The sequence below is a fragment of the Nomascus leucogenys genome, chromosome 22a (genome assembly GCF_006542625.1).
Source record: "Nomascus leucogenys isolate Asia chromosome 22a, Asia_NLE_v1, whole genome shotgun sequence".
NCBI classification, from domain to species: Eukaryota; Metazoa; Chordata; class Mammalia; order Primates; family Hylobatidae; genus Nomascus; species Nomascus leucogenys.
In genome coordinates this window covers 100229172-100248920 of record NC_044402.1, presented here as the reverse complement: position 1 = coordinate 100248920, position 19749 = coordinate 100229172, and the positions used below count along the sequence as shown (strand labels likewise).

Sequence of the window (19749 nt, the reverse complement as noted above, 5' to 3'; positions counted from 1 at the left end):
TAATTAATTTCTAACTCACTTTGATAAAATATCAAAACAAAGGAAACAAAGTCAACAAAACTTAATTTGTATCCTTCATCCTTTTGAACAGCAGCTATGTGAACATTTGGAAAGAACCTTAGTAAGGCGGCTTTTCTATCACCTATAAAAAGTTGCCAACAGACATCAAAGGAGTTGACAAAAAAAAAAAAAAATGCAGGAAGCTGGAAGGCAGGCCTGGATGGAATTGGAACTGTGCTGCTGTGACTTCTTTCCCCAGTGCTAAAAAATAGATGTAGTCAGGAGGAACTAACATAGATTGGCAGTCACCCACACATCTCTGGTGTTACCTTAGTCTTGTTTCAAGCATACAAGCCACAAGTTTTTGGGTGTCTTAAATACACCTAAGTTGTAGTCTCTATTAATTTTTTTTATTATACTTTAAGTTCTAGGGTACATGTGCACAACGTGCAGGTTTGTTACATATGTATACATGTGCCATGTTGGTGTGCTGCACCCGTTAACTCATTTACATTAGGTATATCTCCTAATGCTATCCCTCCCCCCTCCCCGAACCCCACGACAGGTCCCTGTGTGTGATGTAGTCACTAAGTTCCATTAAACAGGATACTAAAATGACCTTTTTTGGTGACTCTGCCTGTCTCTACCACTAACTGGCTTAAAAGCTGCTGGGTCTCTTCCTTTGTAAAGAGCAACATGAGTTTACAGATGAGGTCTGTCTATATCTCCTCTTATGTTTGTTTCTCTTAAAGAACTTCAAGTGAAATAAAACAAACTAGCTCTTTTATGAATACTACCTTTTGTTTTGTATTTTACCTCATAAGCTTTAATGTATTAAACATTTCTATACCAACATGCTGGGACTTTGTATTGTCTGTCCTATATCCTCATTGCCTAGACCCTCCTTGACCTTGGTGGTTACTTAGTACATGAATGAAATGAAAAATAGATTACACCATACCCTAACCAAGTCTTATAAGAAGCTAAAGAACTACCGATCCCTGAGATGATCAGCACAGAAAGGAGAAAAGGATGAACTTGTTAGAGGTTTTGTTCTCTATGAAATCCAATAAAAGAAGTGGATATAGTGCAAATTTTTATGGAGCAATTTTAAAGGGAGAAGATATGTATTTGTACAAAAAAGGTTCAAAGTTGCTCATTTGGAAAGACATGGAGGATAATGAAAAGATGTACAGTAAGTCCTCACTTAATGTGCATAGGTTCTTAGAAACTTTGACTTTAAACAAAAGGACAAACAGCAGGTCCTCAACGTTTTGTTCGTTGTCATTTAGTTAAAACAATGATGAGAAAAAAATTGGTTTTGTTATATCGGTTTGCTTCAAGTCCCAGTTTCCAAGAACCTACTGATATGTTAAGTGAGGACTTACTGTATACAAACTCAACTTAGCAGGGTGGAGAAATGGCTTCCTTTTAAATAATCTGAAGTTTTAACAATGCTAATAATATAAAGCACATCCAAACAAACTTCTGTGGATGATCAGTTTTAATACAATTATACATACATTCATGCTGTGGTGGTAACAACTTTCACATTATTTGTAGGACGACTATTCCCAACTCATGACAAAGGCACAATCCAAAAGTATAAATTAACATTACAATAAGTTTTAAACAAATGTGGACAAAGGACCAGTCTGAAGTATTAAACAGAAAACATCTGAATATGGATCAACTTGAATATATTTTCACTCCAGAAAATATTTTTTCTTTTCAACACTGTCTCATTTTGCTATGATGGCAGTTTTAGGTGCCTGGTGAGTTACTCTTAATATCCATTCAACATGTAACAATTATAATTAAGCATTCACATACTGGATAGACAACCTAGATTTTTAAATATGTCTGATTTTTAAAAATTATTTTATTTTTAAATGAATTCTGCTAAATGTCTTACTTTTCCATTTCAGTTAATCATGTGAAAATAAATGCATTTTCTTCCCCTTATAGAATTCAGCAACTCAGCTATTTTACTTTAGATACATGTGAATTTAACCAAGGATTATTAAACAAATAGAAAAAAAGCCATCCAATCATAGTGCTTAAAGGCAATGTAATATGTAAAATGTTAAAATCAGGCTGATTTATTTCCTTGATGGGAATTTTTGGTCTCAAAAGAAACAGGAGGTATTTAAAGAAACTGAAGCAACATAATACTTTGTCTTTAAAAAAAAAAAAAAAAGCCATTTAGAGATGCTGTTCTGCAGTTTATAAAATTAAGTGTTAAAACACCAAAAAGAGATGTTATTTTTAAACATTTGTTAAGAATCCTTTCTCATGAGTCTCTGAATATTTGGAATGTATTTATGGAGTCATTAAAATATAATTCTGGAAAGAAACCAAGAAATTAGCATTTTTATTCTATATGGCTTTATAAATCTAGGTCTTCTGGGTCATTAAGGTATTAAGCTTCAGTGTCTTTTTTTTTTTTTTTTTTTAGTCTTAAAGCAGCATGTTACTTCCCTGCTATTTCATGACCTGCAAAAGCTAATTATTAATAAACAACAAACTGCTCACCTTTTATTGTAATCACCCAATTACAATGTCAATGTTGGTTGACATTCATTAGATCTGGATTTCTCAAAGTGTATTTATCTAGGTCAAGAAAAACGGGCAGAAGGAAACTTCACCCAAATTATGTAGCAGTGTTAAGCAAATTCAGTTTTTGAGCCAAAATTAAATCATTTGTGTCTTCAAACTTTCCCTTGTAACTTTTCTTATAGCGATGTAATTTTGCATTTTGGCCAAAGAGAGCTATTTTCTTTTGGCAGACAAAATCATGCTTCTGGAGAAACATTGACTTAGATCTATGGAATCTGTTTCCTTTTTAATAGAGCTCTAACAAATAGAGCATTATATATTTATTTTATCCAAGTTGATCCTTTCAAAAAGACTGATATAATGAAAAATTTGAAATTTGCTCTGTAGTACATTTTTATCCAATATACATAAATATGCTCAATTTAAAGCAATTTTCCAAAACAACTGGTTTTTGGACAAGATTCAAGAAACCCCAGAATGTCTTATCCAAAATAATAAAACACTGACAAAAATTAAACAATAGTGCTTAAGTGTAATTTTGTTTTGTTTTAGAGATGAAGTCTCACTATGTTGCCCAGGTTGGAGTGCAGTAGCTAGTCACAAACACAATCATGGTGAACCACAACCTGGGATCAAGCAATCCTCCTGCCTTAGCCTCCTGAGTAGCTGGAACTAAAGGCACGTGCCACCACACCTGGCTATGTTTTTAAAAACCACCTTTACACTATTGTACACTTTTGGACATTTGGAAACAAATATATGTTGACTCTCATGAGAAAAGTACTTGGTGACACATTAAAGAATAAGTCAAGGAGTTTACAAAAACACAAGAGGCAGGGTGCAGTTATTCCAAAATGATAGAAAACAGCATTGTACCTTTGCTTTTGTTTGAAGAGAAATGAAAATATTTCCACTCAAAATAGCTAATTACTGTTAAAATGTCACCAAATTAGTTTAAAACATTACTCAGAAAATCAGTTACGTCCAACAGTAACAATTTTAGTTACCTTTTATAAGAACAATGTTGTAACTTTCATTTTAAGGGTCTTATATCTCCTCAGGATTATTACAAACCACCTTGTTAGATTTCAAATTAACTAATTCTAACTCAATCCAAATTAATAACTGCTCACATTCACAAGCAAAAAATACTATTGCACATTACACTCACATTTTAGGAATGTGTGCTTCCCCCCATACCCCAAAACTGACAATGCAGCTATGAATTACATCCCATTATCTGAATTTATAACACTCAAAAGTGCTTATGTTCTTCCACTGAACAAGTTCATTAATATACCTGTAATCTCAAAATACTTCATGAACCCTGAAGTGATTCTCTATGGAAGGAGCTTCCTTTGTAAAATGAATTTGGCTAGTCACCTGCATACCAAAATCCCCAAGTATCTGAACAAATTTCTTGTGCTCCTTTCCAATCCAAGATCTCATTGGATCACGTACTTGGTAAGGTGTTACATGAGTGTGAACGATAATCCCTGTTTGTGCAAATTCTTTCAAGACTTCTGGATAAGTAACCCAAGTATTGCTTCCTCCAGAATGACCACCATCCAGCCAATACATTGTTCTTATGCTTTTGATAAAAGCATCTATGTTCTTGTCTTTCTTGGCTTCTTTCAATTCAAAAAGCAACTGATTCAAAACAACACAACCTTTACTGAATCCAATCAAAGTAAAAGATGCATCATTTAGTGATGGTGGATAAAAACTCATGGCAGACTCATCAGATTTTTCACAGGTCCTCACTTTTTCTCCCTGGCAACCATTCGTAGTATGAGAAGAACTGGATCTACAGTTAGATGCTATGGAGTCCTTATTCCAAACATTCAAACTTTTCTTTGATAAACTATTCTGACTTAAATTAAAAGCATTAACTAATAACATATAAAGGTGCTTAAAAGCTCCAAAGTCAGTATTGTGTTCTGGGGCACCAAACATGTTACTTTTCACAAAATTGTCATAGCAGCTGAATTTGTGCAAATGCATTCGGGAACATTTTATCACCCAAATATAACTATTGGGGAACCGGTGGGCTAAAATGGTAGCAACATTTTCTAGACTCCAGTTTTCCCACTGATAATTCTCAGGATGACGAGTCATAATTTCATGGTAATTCTGAAAGGTAAGAAAGATGAAATAAGTATTAAATACATATTTATATAAAATGATTTCCACAAAATAGTTTCCATTTTTATTGTGGAGAAAGGATATTACAATGACCTATGGTTAATGTACACTAGAAATGAAAACTATAAATTCGTCATTACTTTCTAGTAATAAGATTTTTGAACCAATTACTTCTTCATTTTAAGCCTGAAATCTATCAAGAGACAAGGAAACAAGTTATACCTACATGAAACAGTAAAAAGTTTTTAAAAATTTAATTTTGAAGGGTCATAGGTATGTTTAACAAATTTTATTTAGTATATACATATAATCAATTTTCCTAACACATCAACTGAAAATATAAATTTGGTTCACTAGATAGACTTTTTGACCAACATAGAATCTTAAAATACTTCCCTAAGTTGCCATTCTATACCCCTCCCTCTTTGGATTTCTCTAGCAACCTGAACACGATGTTCAATTTCAAATTTAGTATTATACACAAAGCTGCAATAAACATTATAGAAAACTCTTTGTACACATCTGTGATTATATCCTTAAATTCCTAGATATGGAAAAACTGGGTCAAAGAATATTTGTAATTTAAGTCTGGATTTCTACTCTTGCCTATTCATATCCTTTGCCCCCCATTCCCCATTTTTTGTGTGAGACAGGATCTCACTCTGTCGTCCAGGCTGAAGTGCAGTGGCATGATTACGGCTCACTGCGGCCTTGAGCTATCAGGCTCGAGCAATCCTCCCTCCTCAGCCTCTGGAGTAGCTGGGACCACAGGTGCATATCATCACATGTGGCTAACGTTTTTATTCTTTGTAGAGAGGTCTCACTTTGTTGCAGAGGCTGGTCTCAAACTCCTGGGCTAAACCATCCTCCTACCTCATTCTCCCAAAGTATTGGTATTACAGGCATGAGCCACCATACCCAGCCTCCTTTATCCTTTTGTATTTACACCTTATTTATAAGCATTCTATATATACTAACCATAACTTTTTGTTTAGGTCCTAGGATGTGCATATAAATTGTTTTCCTTTTAATTTTACTCATACTGACTTCTTTTTTTAAAGGGGAGGTGATTCATTCAAATGTATTCATTTGTTCTATAAAATTTACTGGATACCTACCAGTTGGGCAGGGAACAAAATAGACTAACCCCTTGTTCACATGGAGCTCACATTCTACTGCAGAGATACACAATAAACAACTCCATAAGTAAATAGAGCAGCACTGTCCAACAGAAATAAAACATGAGCCACATTTAAAATTTTCAAGCGCCAGATTTTAAAAAGTAAAAAGTTAACAGGTGAAACTAATTTTAATTATTTCTTTTTTGAGCTAAATATATCCAAAATACCACAATCTCAACATGTAACCAATATTAAAAATTACTGGAGGATTCTTAACATTCTTTTTTCCTTCCTAAGTCTTTGAAATCCAGCGTGTATTTTGTACTTATAGTACATCTCAATTTGGATGCTAAATTTTCATCAGAAATACTTGATCTGAATTTGATCTCATAAAATTTACAGCTGAAAAAGTAAACTCACATACCCAACTTGTTCCAAATATACTTAAAAGTTTTCCATTAACTGAACTGGGTATCCGTTTTTTTATATACATTTAAATTAACCAAAATTAAGTACAGTTAAAAGTTTAGTTCCTCTATTAAATTTAGTTCCTCAAGTAGACTAACAACATTTTAAGTAGTCAATAGCCACAAGTGATTAGTGACTACGATATTGGACAGTTCAAAACATACTAGACTTACAGCTTGGAAACATTTCAAAAAATATATATATTAGATGGTGGTAAGTAAAACGGAACATAAGTAAAGCAGGAGAAAAGGAATACAAGGTGGAAAATTATTACTTAACACAGAATGGTAAGGAAAGGCTTCTCCAATAAAGTGATAGTTTGAAAGGACCTGAAGGAACTCAGAGAGTGAACCACGTGGGTATTTCAGGCAGAAGGAACTGCAACGGCAAAACGCCCTGAGGTGGGGAGCCTGCTGGACATAACCTAGACACAGCAATGAGGTCACTGTGGCTCCAGAGGAGTCAACAATAGCAAATGTGATCACAAAGGAGGGCAGAGAGATGGTTTGGGGAAGAGGAGAGGTGCTGATCAGGCTTTTTAAGACATCACAGGCCGGGCGCGGTGGCTCAAGCCTGTAATCCCAGCACTTTGGGAGGCCAAGGCGGGCGGATCACAAGGTCAGGAGATCGAGACCATCCTGACTAACACGGTGAAACCCCGTCTCTACTAAAAATACAAAAAATTAGCCGGACGTGTTGGCGGGCGCCTGTAGTCCCAGCTACTCGGGAGGCTGAGGCAGGAGAATGGCGTGAACCCGGGAGGCGGAGCTTGCAGTGGGCTGAGATCGCGCCATTGCACTCCAGCCTGGGGGACAGAGCAAGACTCCGTCTCAAAAAAAAAAAAAAAAAAGACATCACAAAGACTTTGGCTTTTGCACTGAAAAGATCTGGAGCCAAGGGCTGATATATGCTTTGAAAATATTACTCTGGCTCCTAATAATGAAGGGGCAATAGCTGATGCAAGGAGACTGTTAAAAGGCTACTGAAATATAATCCTGATAAAAGAAGGTGGCTTGAACCAGAGTAGTAGAAGTGGTCAGGTCCTGAATTTATTTTGGAGGTAGAGTCAACAGGATTTGCAAATGGATTGGATATAGAAGGTGAGAGAAAAATAAGATAAATGGTGTGAGTTTTCCTTATTTCTAATGGTGATATACAGTATCTATCAGTTCTAAATACACCCTCCTTTTGACCTAGTAATTCTTCGAGAAATTTATCTCATTGATATACTTACATATATGCATAAATATATATGTATAAGGATATTTATTTCTGCTTCAAAAGAATGAGGCAGCTCTATGAGTACTCCTATGGGTTGTAAAATAAGGGCTAAAAAATCCAGTACACTATGCAACCATATGTATTTTTTAAAAAAGCCTGAGGCTGGGGGCAGTGGTTCACACCTATAATCTCAGCACTTTGGGAGGCAGAGGCAGGCAAACTGCTTGAGTTTGGGACCAGCATGAGCAACATGTGAAATCCCGTCTCTACAAAAAAAAAAGAAAAAAGAAAAATTGGCAGGGTGTGGTGGTGTGCCCCTGTAGTCCCAGCTACTCGGGAGGCTGAAGTGGGAAGACGGCTTGAGCCCAGGAGGTGGAGGTTGCTGTGAGCTGAGATTTTGCCACCGCACTGCAGCCTTGACAATAGTCAGACCTTGCCTCAAAAAAAAAAAAAAAAAAAAGAATACGGAAAAAAACACGTAAGTATAGAATGTCTCTGGAAGCATATATATATATAAATATATAAATATATATATAAAAATAACAGTGGCAGCCTTGGGGAAGGGAAATGGGCAACTGGAGGGAATGGGGTGAAAATTACTTTTCAATGTAAAACTGTAAATAATCTGAACTTTTAGCAATACGCACATTTTCTCTATTTAAAAATTAAAACTAGTAAATACTACAAAAATTCTATATACAAAGGTATAGGTAAGATAGAAAAATATAACCACCAATTAAAAAATAATCATTAAAATTCTGATGTCTAGCAGTCCAGTTTTCTCTAGCATACACATATACAAGTATGTATACAAGGAAGCATTCTTCTCCCCCAACAAGCAATAAGCTTATACATAGTTTTCACTTAAAAATATATTATAAGCATGGTTCCAAATCAATACAGATTTGCATCATAATTGTTAGACATCTAAGGTTAATACCAATTTACACTTTCACTGGAAACATAAAAGAGTGCTTATTTTCCCACATCTTTACCCATCCTTAATGCTAATGGCTCTTGGCATCAATTTTTTAAAATCCTTGCTACTATGATAAAATGATCTTATTTTTTATTTAATTTGCATGTTTTGATTTCCAATCAGGTTAAACATTGTTAACTGGCAGTTTTCATTTTTCTTTGGTTTTCTGTTCATGTCCTATGATAATTTTCCCACTATGATGTTCAATTCCTTCCTAACTTATATTTCACTAATATTAGTAGTTTGCCATATATGTTAAAAATACTAATTCCCAGGCCGGGCGCAGTGGCTCATGCCTGTAATCCCAGCACTTTGGGAAGCTGAAGCAGGCGGATCACGAGGTCAGGAGATGGAGACCTTCCTGGCCAACACGGTGAAACCCCATCTCTACTAAAAATACAAAAATTAGCCAGGCATGGTGGCGCGTTCCTGTAGTCATAGCTACTCGGGAGGCTGAGGCAGAAGAATCGCTTGAACCCGGGAGGTGGAGGTTGCAGTGAGCCAAGACCGCGCCACTGCACTCCATCCTGGGTAACACAGCAAGACTCCATCTCAAAAAAAAAAAAGAAAAAAAAAAATACTAATTCCTAGAAGGCCATCATTTGGCTTTTTTTTTTGTTTTTTGAGAGGGAGTCTCACACTCTGTCCCCCAGGCTGGAGTGCAGTGGCAAGATCTCGGCTCACTGCAACCTCCGCCTCCCGGGTTCATGCCATTCTCCTGCTTCAGCCTCCTGAGTAGCTGGGACTACAGGTGCGCGCCACCATGCCTGGCGAATTTTTTGTATTTTTAGTAGAGATGGAGTTTCACCATGTTAGCCAGGATGGTCTTGATCTCCTGACCTCGTGATCCACCCGCCTCAGCCTCCCAAAGTGCTGGGATTACAGGCATGCTCCACCGCGCCCGGCCCATCATTTGACTTTTTATGGATTCTGCTATTGCTTTCTGCACAATTATTTTATAATTAATGATATATACAATTATCATGAAATCATAGGCGCTTACATCTCGAAGGGCTCATCTAAATCCTTTTTATAGTTAAGGAACCTGAGGTCCTAGAAACTACAGTTATTTATATATTTATTTAGTTAATGAGCCAAAATGAACCTAGATTTTATGACTCTCAGTTTAGTCCTACCACACAGAAGGTGCTCTAAATCTAGAAACATGATATTTTCCTTGATTAGCCCCAGGTTCCACGATTAGAGGAAGGAGAATGCTTATTCTAAGGAACTGTATGCAGTAAAATGTAAAGATGGAATCATTACTGTGTGTCAAAGCCCACATCTGAGAACAATGGAAACACACTTTCATATTCTAAAAAGAGGCACCAGACACCCCTCTAGGAGTTACTAAGAGGTAGCCCAAACTGGTTCTGCAACTGACGCTGTTACCCATAGCCAATCTACAGAAAAGGTTACAGACTAAGGAAAGAGAGAGATTTCTTTCAAAAGAGTTTTCATCCTAGTTGGGAATGCAATGCACTACTATCCCCATAAGAGGTAAGGGGTGAAAGGCCATGCTTCTCATCCCCAGTGAGGCAGGCCACAAGAGAATCTCTGGAGAGTTTAAAGAATGCTTACTACTCCAGTTAGATGCTCGCTGACCTGCAAAAACTCAGAGACCCACTCCAAACTGCTATTGAAGTAAGGAACAAAGGATTTTTAGGAAATCTTGACATGTGTCTCCAAGAGTTTGTAGACAAATGATAGATTCAAACTAAGTGTTCTGCCCTTAGAGCAGAGCGAACTTCTGCTATGGTTTGAATGTGTCCGCCAAAGGTCATGTTTTGGAAACTTAATCCCTAAAGCAACTATGATTAGAGGTGGGATCTTTAAGAGGTGATTAGGTCACAAGGGCTCTGCCCACATGAATGGATTAATGGTTCTTGATAAAAGGATGAATTTGGCCTCTCCTTCCCCTCCCCCACTCCCTAGTGCTCTCTTGCCCTTCTGCCTTCCACCATGAGATGACAGGGCAAGAAGGCCCTCACCAGATGTAGGCCCCTCCTAACCTCCAGAATCATGAGCTAAATAAATTTCTGTTTATTATAAACATAAAGTGCACATCTGAAGTAAGCAGGCTAGAATGACCAGAACAGGGTCCAGCCTAAGAGAGCTGCCTGATAAAGCACAGGAAGCTCCAAGGTACATGACCAGGAGACACCACTTAGGGCATGATCATCTATAGATCCTAAACTTTAGGAAAGCAAAACTTTTAAAGAGTTAAAACTGGAAATGACTCAAATGTTTATGAACTGCTGAATGGACAAACAAAATATACATCCATACATAGAATACTACTCTGTAAATAAAACGAACAGACTACTGGCTGGGCACAGTGGCTCACGCCTGCAATCCCAGCTCTTTGGGAGGCCAAGGCAGAAGGATCACTTAACCCCCAGAGTTTGAGACCAGCCTAGGCAACATAATGAGACCCTCGTTTCTACGAAAAATTTTAAAAATTAGCCAGGTGTGATGGTGCATGCCTGTAGTCCCAGCTACTTGGGAGGTTAAGGTAGGAGAATCGCTTGAGCCTGGGAGGTTGAGGCTGCAGTGAGCCATGATCACACCACTTCATTTCAGCCTAGGTGACAGAGCAAGACCCTGTCGCAAAAAAAAAAAGAAAAATGAAAAAAACTACGGATACAGGTAACAATATGGATGAATTTCAAAAGTATTAAATAGTGAAACAGGTCGCACACAGAAGACTACATACTATATGACAAATTAACAAAATTCTAGAAAAAGCAAAAACCACAGTGAAAGAAAGCAGGTTAGTGGTTGGGAAAAGAAAACTGACCATAAAGGAGCACAGAGCTACTTTTTAGGATAATGGAGATACTCTACAACATGATTTTGGTGGTTACATAATTCCAACACTTGTCAAAATTCACAAAATTATACTCTTACTTAAAATACAAGGGCTGGGCGCAGTGGCTCACACCTGTAATCCCAGCACTTTGGGAGGCCCAGGCGGGCAGATCACTTGAGGTCAGGAGTTCGAGACCAGCCTGACCAACATGGTGAAACCCCGTCTCTACTAAAAATACAAAAATTAGCCAGGCATGGTGGCACACACCTGTAATCCCAGCTACTCAGGAGGCTGAGGCACAAGAATTGCTTGAACCCGGGAGGTGGAGGTTGCAGTGAGCCGAGATTGCACCACTGCACTTCAGCCTGGGCAACAGAGCAAGACTCTGTCTGAAAATATAATGATAATAAATAAATTAAAATACAATAAAATAAAGGGGATACATATAATTATATACCCAAGGCTTTAAAAAGATAACTCAAAATGGAAAGCACCTACTTTAAAAAAATCTTGATCACCCTTCAAAATCATTATTGCTAGATGAGAAAAACATAGGTACCTAAAGAAATACAAAATACTATGGATATATGGTTTGGTTGTGCCCTCACCAAAATCTCATCTTGAATTGTAGTTCCCATAATCCCCACATGGGAGGGACCCGATGGAAGGTAACTGAATCATGGGGCGGTTACCCTCATGCTGTTCTGGTGACAGTGAGTTCTTACAAGATGGTTTTATAAGGGGCTCATCCCCCTCTTTGCTGTCATTCTCTTTCCTACCACCATATGAATAAGGGTATGTTTGCTTCCCCTTCCACCATGACTGTAATTTTTCAGAGGCATCCCCAGCCCTGTGGAACTGTGAGCCAATTAAACCTCTTTGCTTTATAAATTACCTAGTCTTGGGTATGTCTTTATTAGCAGCATGAGAATGGACTAATACAGTAAATTGGTACTGCAGAGAGTGGGGTGGTGCTATAAGGATACCCAAAAATGTGGAAGTGACTTTGGAGCTGGGTAACAGACAGAGGTTGGAACAGTCTGTAGGGCTCAGAAGAAAACAGGAAAATGTGGGAAAGTTTGGAACTTCCTAGAGACTTGTTGAATGGCTTTGACCAAAATGCTGATAGTGATTTGGATAATGAAGTCTAGGCTGCAGTGGTCTCAGACAGAGATAATAAACTTCTTAGAACTGAAGCAAAGATCACTCTTGTTATGGTTTAGCAAAGACACTGGCAGCATTCTGCCCCTGCCCCAGAGATCTGTGGAACTTTGACCTTGAGAGGGATGGTTTGAAATTGGAACTTATATTTAAATGGGAAGTAGCACATAAAAGTCTGGAAAATTTGCAGCCTGACACTGCTATAAAAAAGAAAACCCCATTTTCTGAGAATTTCAAGCAGGCTGCAGAAACTTGCATAAGTAATGAGGAGCCAAATGTTCATCACCAAGACAATGGGAAAAATGTCTCCAGGGCATGTCACAGATCTTCAGGGCAGCCCCTACCATCACAGGCCCAGAGGCCTAAGAGGAAAAAATGGTTTTGTGGGCTGGGCTCAGGCCCCTGCTGCTTTGTGCAGTCTTGAAACTTGGTGCCCTGTGTCCCAGCCGTGGCTAAAATGGGCCAACGGATAGCTCGGGCTGTTGCTTCAGAGTGTGCAAGCCCAAGCCTTGGCAGCTTACATGTGATGTTGGGCCTGTGGGTGCACAAAAGTCAGGAATTGAGGTTGCGGAACCGCTGCCTAGATTTCAGAGGATGTATGAAAACACCTGGATGTCCAGGCAGAAGTTTGCTGCTAGGGCAGTATGGAAAAGAAATATGGGGCTCTACATTTCCCTACTGGGGCACTGCCTGGTGGAGCTGTGAGAAAAGGGCCACCATCAACCAGCCCCCAGAATAGTAGATAAACCAACAGCTTGCACTGTGTGCCTGGAAAAGCTGCAGACACTCAACAACAGCCATGAAGGCAGCCTGGAGGGGGGCTGTACCCTGCAAAGTGGAGCTGCCCAAGGCCATGGGAGCCCACCTCTTGCATCAGTGTGACCTAGATATGAGACATGGAGTTAAAGATCATTTTGGAACTTCAAGGTTTAATGACTCTCCTATTGGATTTTGGACTTGCATGGGGCCTGTAGCCCCTTTGTTTTGGTCCACTTCTCCCATCTGGAATGGCTATATTTACTCAACGCCTGTATCCCCATTGTATCTAGGAAGTAACTAACTTGCTTTTGATTTTACAGGTTCACAGGTGGAAGGGACTTGCCTTGTCTCAGATGAAACTTCGGACTTAGACTTTTGAGTTAATGCTACAATGAGTTAAGACTTCGGGGAACTGTTGGAAGGGCATGGTTATGTTTTGAAATGTAAGGACATGAAATTTGGGAGGGGCTAGGGGTGGAATGATACAGTTTGGCTGTGTCCCCACCCAAATCTCATCTTGAATTGTAGTTCCCATAATCCCCATGTGTTGTGAGAGGGACCCAGTGGGAGGTAACTGAATCATGGGGGAGGTTACCCTCACGCTGTTCTCCTAATACTCAGTGAGTTCTCATGAGATGGTTTTATAAGGGGCTTCTCCACCTTCGGTCTCATTCTTCTCCTTCCTCTTGCCATGTGAAGAAGGATGCATTTGCTTCCCCTTCTGCCTTGATTGTAAGTCTCCTGAAGCCTCCCAGCCCTGTGGAACTGATTCAATTAAACCTCTTTCCTTTACAAATTACCCAGCCTCTGGTATGTCTTTATTAGCAGCGTGAGAATGGACTAATATACATGGCCTTAGCTTTCTTGTAATTCAAATGATAAAGGACTAGTATAGAATTTTAAAAAAGGACACACAACAAAACCACTGCAAAAGGAACATCAAGAAGTTAACAGGAATTAAGAGGACTTAAAATCATATGAAAAACCAGTTCCAATTAACAAACACCAAATAATGAAACAGTATCAAGATAGGCAAAGCTTCAGGCCAGGTGCGGTGGCTCACATCTGTAATCCCAGCACTTTGGGAGGCTGAGGTGGGAGGATCACCTGAGGTCAGGAGTTTGAGACCAGCCTGGTCAACATGGTGAAACCCCATCTCTACTAAAAATACAAAAAAAAGAAAAATTAGCCAGGCGTGGTGGCACGCTCCTGTAGTCCCAGCTACTCAGGAGGCTGAGGCAGGAGAATCGCTTGAGCATGGGAGGTGGAGGTTGCAGTAAGCTAAGATCACACCACTGCACTCCAGCCTAGGCAACAGAGAAAGACTCCATCTCAAGGAAAAAAAAAAAAGATCGGCAAAGCTTCTAATACTATCTTGCAAAATTCTGTTTAGCCCTATTCTGTTCAATATTTATTCAAATTAAGGATAAAGCTAAAACAAGAATGCTCAGCGAGGTGTGGTGGCTCATACTTGTAATCCCAACACTCTAAGAGGCTGAGGCAAGAGGATCACTTGAACACAGGAGTGGGCAACATAGTGAGACCCTGTCTCTGTAAAAAATAGTAATAAAATAAAATAGAATGTCTATAGGCATTCTAAAAGGATCAACAAAATAAAAAGATGGGCTGTATTTAGCAGCAAAAATTTCTTAAGGATAAATATCAGGCTCAAAAGAATCAAGTACAAAAATACAGATGAAGAAATTAGCCTAATAGCATTTCATATAATAGCCAACACATTTCAAGTACTTCATGCATTGTTCAAAGCAACTCAAAAATACTCATTTATACAAGTCATCTACTGCACACCTACAACATGCCACTCTCAAGCATCACAGATTATATCCGTAAACAGACATGAGCTTATATTTTAGTGGCAGAAGGCAAACAAAACTCAAAACGAAAAGTAACTAGTATAGTAAATGCAATGGGTAAAAATAAAGAAGAAAAGTTGATAGGAAGCCTATATATACCATGATTATTAAACAGGATGGTCAGAAAAGGCCTCAGAGAGGCAGAGTCTTGAGCAGACCTGGAAGAGGTGAGGTCATAAACCTACAAGTCATCTACTTGGAAGGCTGTTCCAGGCAGTATACACAAAGCTTTTTAGGTATAGTGTGCCTGACATGTTTCAGCAACACCAAGAAAGCTAGAGAGGCTGGAGAAGAGTAAACAGAAAAAGGAGACCAAGTCAGATAGTTAACAGGGTGGGAAAAGATAGAAATAATGAAAAGCCTTGCAGGACAGGACATTAACAGGAAGGACTCTGGCTCTTACTCTGAGTGACATGGGAAGTGATCGCACAGTTTTGAGCAGACGTGGAATGATTTGACTTACATTTTTCAATGGTTATTCTGATTAGATACACTGAAAAGGTAAAGTCACTAGATTTGATGATATGAGGTATGAAAGACAGTTCTAATGGATGACTTCAAGATTTCTATCTTGAGCAACTGAGAAGGTAAAGTTTCCATTAATGACATGAGGAAGACTGCATAGGGGTAAAGATCCAGAGATTTTAGGTTTAGGATATCTATTAAATATCCAAAAGGAAATAATCATGCATATAATTGGTTGGCCTAAAGTTTGGGGAGTATGTGTAGGCTAGATACATAAATGTTGAGGGGTGTCAGTGTACAGGTAGTGAGTAACGCCATGAGACTGAAGGGAGTGAACACAGACAGAGGAAACGTGGAAGGACAGACAACTAGGATACTCCAATAATTTTTAAAGTCACCAGAGAGATGAGAAGGGACCAGAACTTATTTAGTATCCACACATTTAATCTCCATTGATACCTTATAAACTATTATTCTTATTTTATAGTTGAAGTAGCTGAAACAGAGAGAGATGTTAACAATTGTCCAGGGACTTTATATCTAAAAAGTTCTAAATCAGTGTTCAAACCCAGGCAATCTGGCCTCAAACTGTATGTAAGACTTTTTAGACTTCCTCTGAAGACTTGTACTATATATCCTGGCTGGCACACATTAAAAACACTTTAGGAGGTGCTCAATAAATGTTATCATTATCATCATCATCATTATTTTGGGAATGCATGCAGTAATTGTTCCACAAAACTATTCTGGCAGTCATAGTCAGAAATGTCACATGTTATTTTCCCAATCTGAGCCACAAGGAAACCAAGTAAGTAAGTGACTTTTTTTTCTCTTAAATCTAAGTACTAGTTGTTCTTTTTCTTTATTCTCTTTTTTTTCCACTTTTTATTAGCAGTCAACTAAACCAGTCAATTATTTTGAAGGCAAAAGAAAATACCATATATATATATATATATATATATATACACACACACATATATATATACACATATATATATATCTTAATCATTATTTGACTCAGAGCACAAAGTTTCTAAGTATGTCATTTTAAGGCATCAATTTTGAAAATAAACTAATGTAGTTTCATAGTATAAGAAACACATCTAGGCCGGGCGCGGTGGCTCACACCTATAATCCCAGCACTTTCAGAGGCCAAGATGGGCAGATCACTTGAAGTCAGAAGTTCGAGACCAGCCTGGCCAACATGGTGAAACCCCATCGCTACTAAAAACACAAAAATTAGCCCAGTGTGGTGGCACACGCCTGTAATCCCAGCTACTTGGGAGGCTGAGGCACGAGAATCACTTGAGCCCGGGAGGCAGAGGTTGCAGTGAGGCGAGACTGCGCCACTGCACTCCAGCCTGGGCAACAGAGCAAGACTCTGTCTCAAAAAAACAAAAAAGAGAAACATACCTAGCTATATTCTAGCTTTACCTGTCTAGAACTTTCTATGATGATGGATTATTTCCTATGATAATGCTATATATCTATGCTGTCCAATACAGCACACACATCTGTAGCTACTGAGCACTTGAAATGCAGCTAATATGACTAACTGGATTTTTAGTTTTATTTAATTTTAATTAATTCAGATAGCCATATATGGCTAATGGCTACCATATTAGATAATGTAACTTTAATTAAGACCCAGTTTTCAGGGCAACATAACCACGGATATTTGCCTGCAGCTATAAAATAATAAACATAACATGCAAAAGCAAAAGTACGAAATGAGGTGAGCATCAAAACATTGACATGCTTATTAATTATTGTCCCTTTTCTTCCGCCCATCCCCACTCTTTTTTAGGGTTACTGGGTGTCATACCTTTGTAATGTTTGGTTGGTTGGTTTTTAATTACTGTCACCGTTTTCTAAACACTACGTGCTAACTTAATTTGAAAGCCATCGCTCTGTCCCCTGCCCAACACACACACACACGGTCCTTTGAGAAACCAAATTATAGAATGAATATACAAGATGCGTCTCACTCCCTGTCTCAAATTCCGCCTCTTGGAAGCCTGGACCGACAGCTGGCTCTTTCGAGATCGTAGCCCTCGTCGGACACCTTCCCCCTGGGGTTCTATGGACAAAGGGCGCCAAGGGCGTGGAAGGCACGGTTTTGGATTTCGTGGAGTAACGGAAGAGCCACCCTCAGTGAATGTGTGGGTGTGTTCAGGCAAGGAAAGGAACCAGACAGCAGCCACGAGGGAAGAATCAGTGACCGCGTACGTATACACGAGAGGGGGGAACAGATACCCAGGCAGGCCCCCAGTTACCTGCACATCCCCAGGGAAATAAAGGACGTGATGCTGTGGCGGCGGCTGCGGCTCCTCCTTCGCTGGGTCCCCGGGGAGGTCCTGCCGCTCCAGTCCCTCCCCGGCCGCCGCCAACAGGAGCAATTCGTTGCTGCGCTGCGGATCGGCTCCAGGCACGGTGGACAGCTGCAGGCACTGACGGCGGCGCACCTCGGCCGAGAGGGAGCATCGCGCGCCGCCGCTGCCGCCCGGGTTCATGGTTCTGGCCTGAGAGCAGGACAAGGCGTTTCCGATTCCGAGCTGCGGCAGCAGGAGCAGCAACGGCGGCGACCGCAGGAGCCTGAACCCCCACATGGGTCGCCGCCGCGAGAGCAGTTCGGAGGTGGAGGGTGGCGGAGGGGTTCCTGAGGGAGGGACTTCAGCAGGCGGCTCAACGGTCGGCGGCCGCGGCCCGGCCGAGAGCCGGCGCTGAGGCGACGACGTCAGAGGCCGTCGTCCGCGCGCAGCGTGCGTAAGGAAAGGAAGGGAGGGGTGTGCGTGAAATCGGGCTTGGGATCCCAGAGAAGACGGTGGGCGTGCCTTGAGGAAGGGCGTTTGTGATTGGTGGGTTCTGCCGCGGCCGGGATGTTCGAACAGAAGTCTGGGGAAGAGCCGGCGAAGAGCAAAGAGATGAACAGAGTACTCCCAACTAGAGCAAGCGGCAGTTATGGCGCATGCGCAGCAGCAGGGGCGGCCGCAGGTCGCCGTTCAATAATACGTAATGTACAGACTTTTGAGTATACCAAGCTCCCTGTTTCTGTAGGTTCACCTGAGATTTATCTGGTCTTTCGGGCCTTAAAAAGGAGACAGTCCCAAAGACGTGAGTAATTCTGACCTGTAGAGGATTCCATGGGGAGTCTTCTACATGCCCCGAAGGAAGGGAATCTCTCTCCTCATACCTTGAGTTTCCTGAGTACAATTATGATAGATATACGAAGATCTCTATGCTCATGGGGAATTTGTGGTTAGATATGAAGCTATTTATCTCTGGGAATAGCGTACATGGTCTAGGACAGGAAAAAACGGGGCGAGGCAGTACGCGTTACTTGGTGTTTTGCTATTTGGACGTTTTCAAAAACTAAACAGTGTAGGAAAGTCATGTGTGTCCAGCAACTATCTGTGGCCAGTTGAGTAGGAATAAGATTTGGCGAAATGTATGCTCAGGCCTGTACTCCCAGCACTGTGGGAGGCCGAGGCGGAGGATCACTTGAGTCCGGCAGTTTGAAACCAGCCTGGGCAACATAGGGAGGCCTTGCCTCTACTAAATTTTTTTTTTTTTTTAATTAGCCGGGCGTGGTGGTGCATGCCTATAGTCTAAGCTACTGGGAGGGATGAGGTGGGAGATTGGATCGCTTGAGCCCAGGAGTTGCATGCTGCAATGAGTTGTGATCCCACCACTGCACTCCAGCCTGAGCAACAGAAGCAGACCCTGTCTCAAAAAATAAACCAAAGACAAAACAGGGAAATGTGTGCGAGCGAGGATGAGATCCAAGTACTTGTGAGACAAAGCACTGTAAAGAGAATAATTAATGAAAATTACAATAACTACAGACAACATTTGTTGAGGGTTTACTATAGGCCAGAAATCTAAGCACTTTATGTATAATTATTCGGAGTTTATATATGTGTATTTAAGCACACATACTGTTTTCTTTGGTCTACATATACAAATATTAACAAATGGCTTGGAGTAGGAACATAAATGAGCAAATGATAAAATATGATTTTTATATATATATAGACTTAGTGACTTAGTATGCTAACCTACTCTGGTCTAAATTGTTGCATTCCATCTGACATCAAAATATTGTTATCAAAAATTATTCAATTAATTACTAAGGAAATCTGCTTTCTAAAATAACTGGTTAAAAACAAGTGGAGGTTAATTATA

The 19749-nt window shown here is 39.9% G+C and overlaps 1 protein-coding gene across 1 annotated transcript; it reads right to left on the bottom strand.

Moving 5' to 3' along the window:
• Window positions 1–1486: 1486 nt before the first annotated feature.
• Window positions 1487–18338, bottom strand: C22AH2orf69 (chromosome 22a C2orf69 homolog). The gene is made up of 2 exons (XM_003253905.1): window positions 17841–18338; window positions 1487–4692 (listed from the first exon to the last, which is right to left on the bottom strand). The coding sequence occupies exons 1-2, from the start codon at window positions 18171–18173 to the stop codon at window positions 3868–3870; spliced, it is 1158 nt and encodes a 385-aa protein (XP_003253953.1). The 5' UTR covers window positions 18174–18338; the 3' UTR covers window positions 1487–3867.
• Between the last annotated feature and the right edge of the window lie 1411 nt (window positions 18339–19749).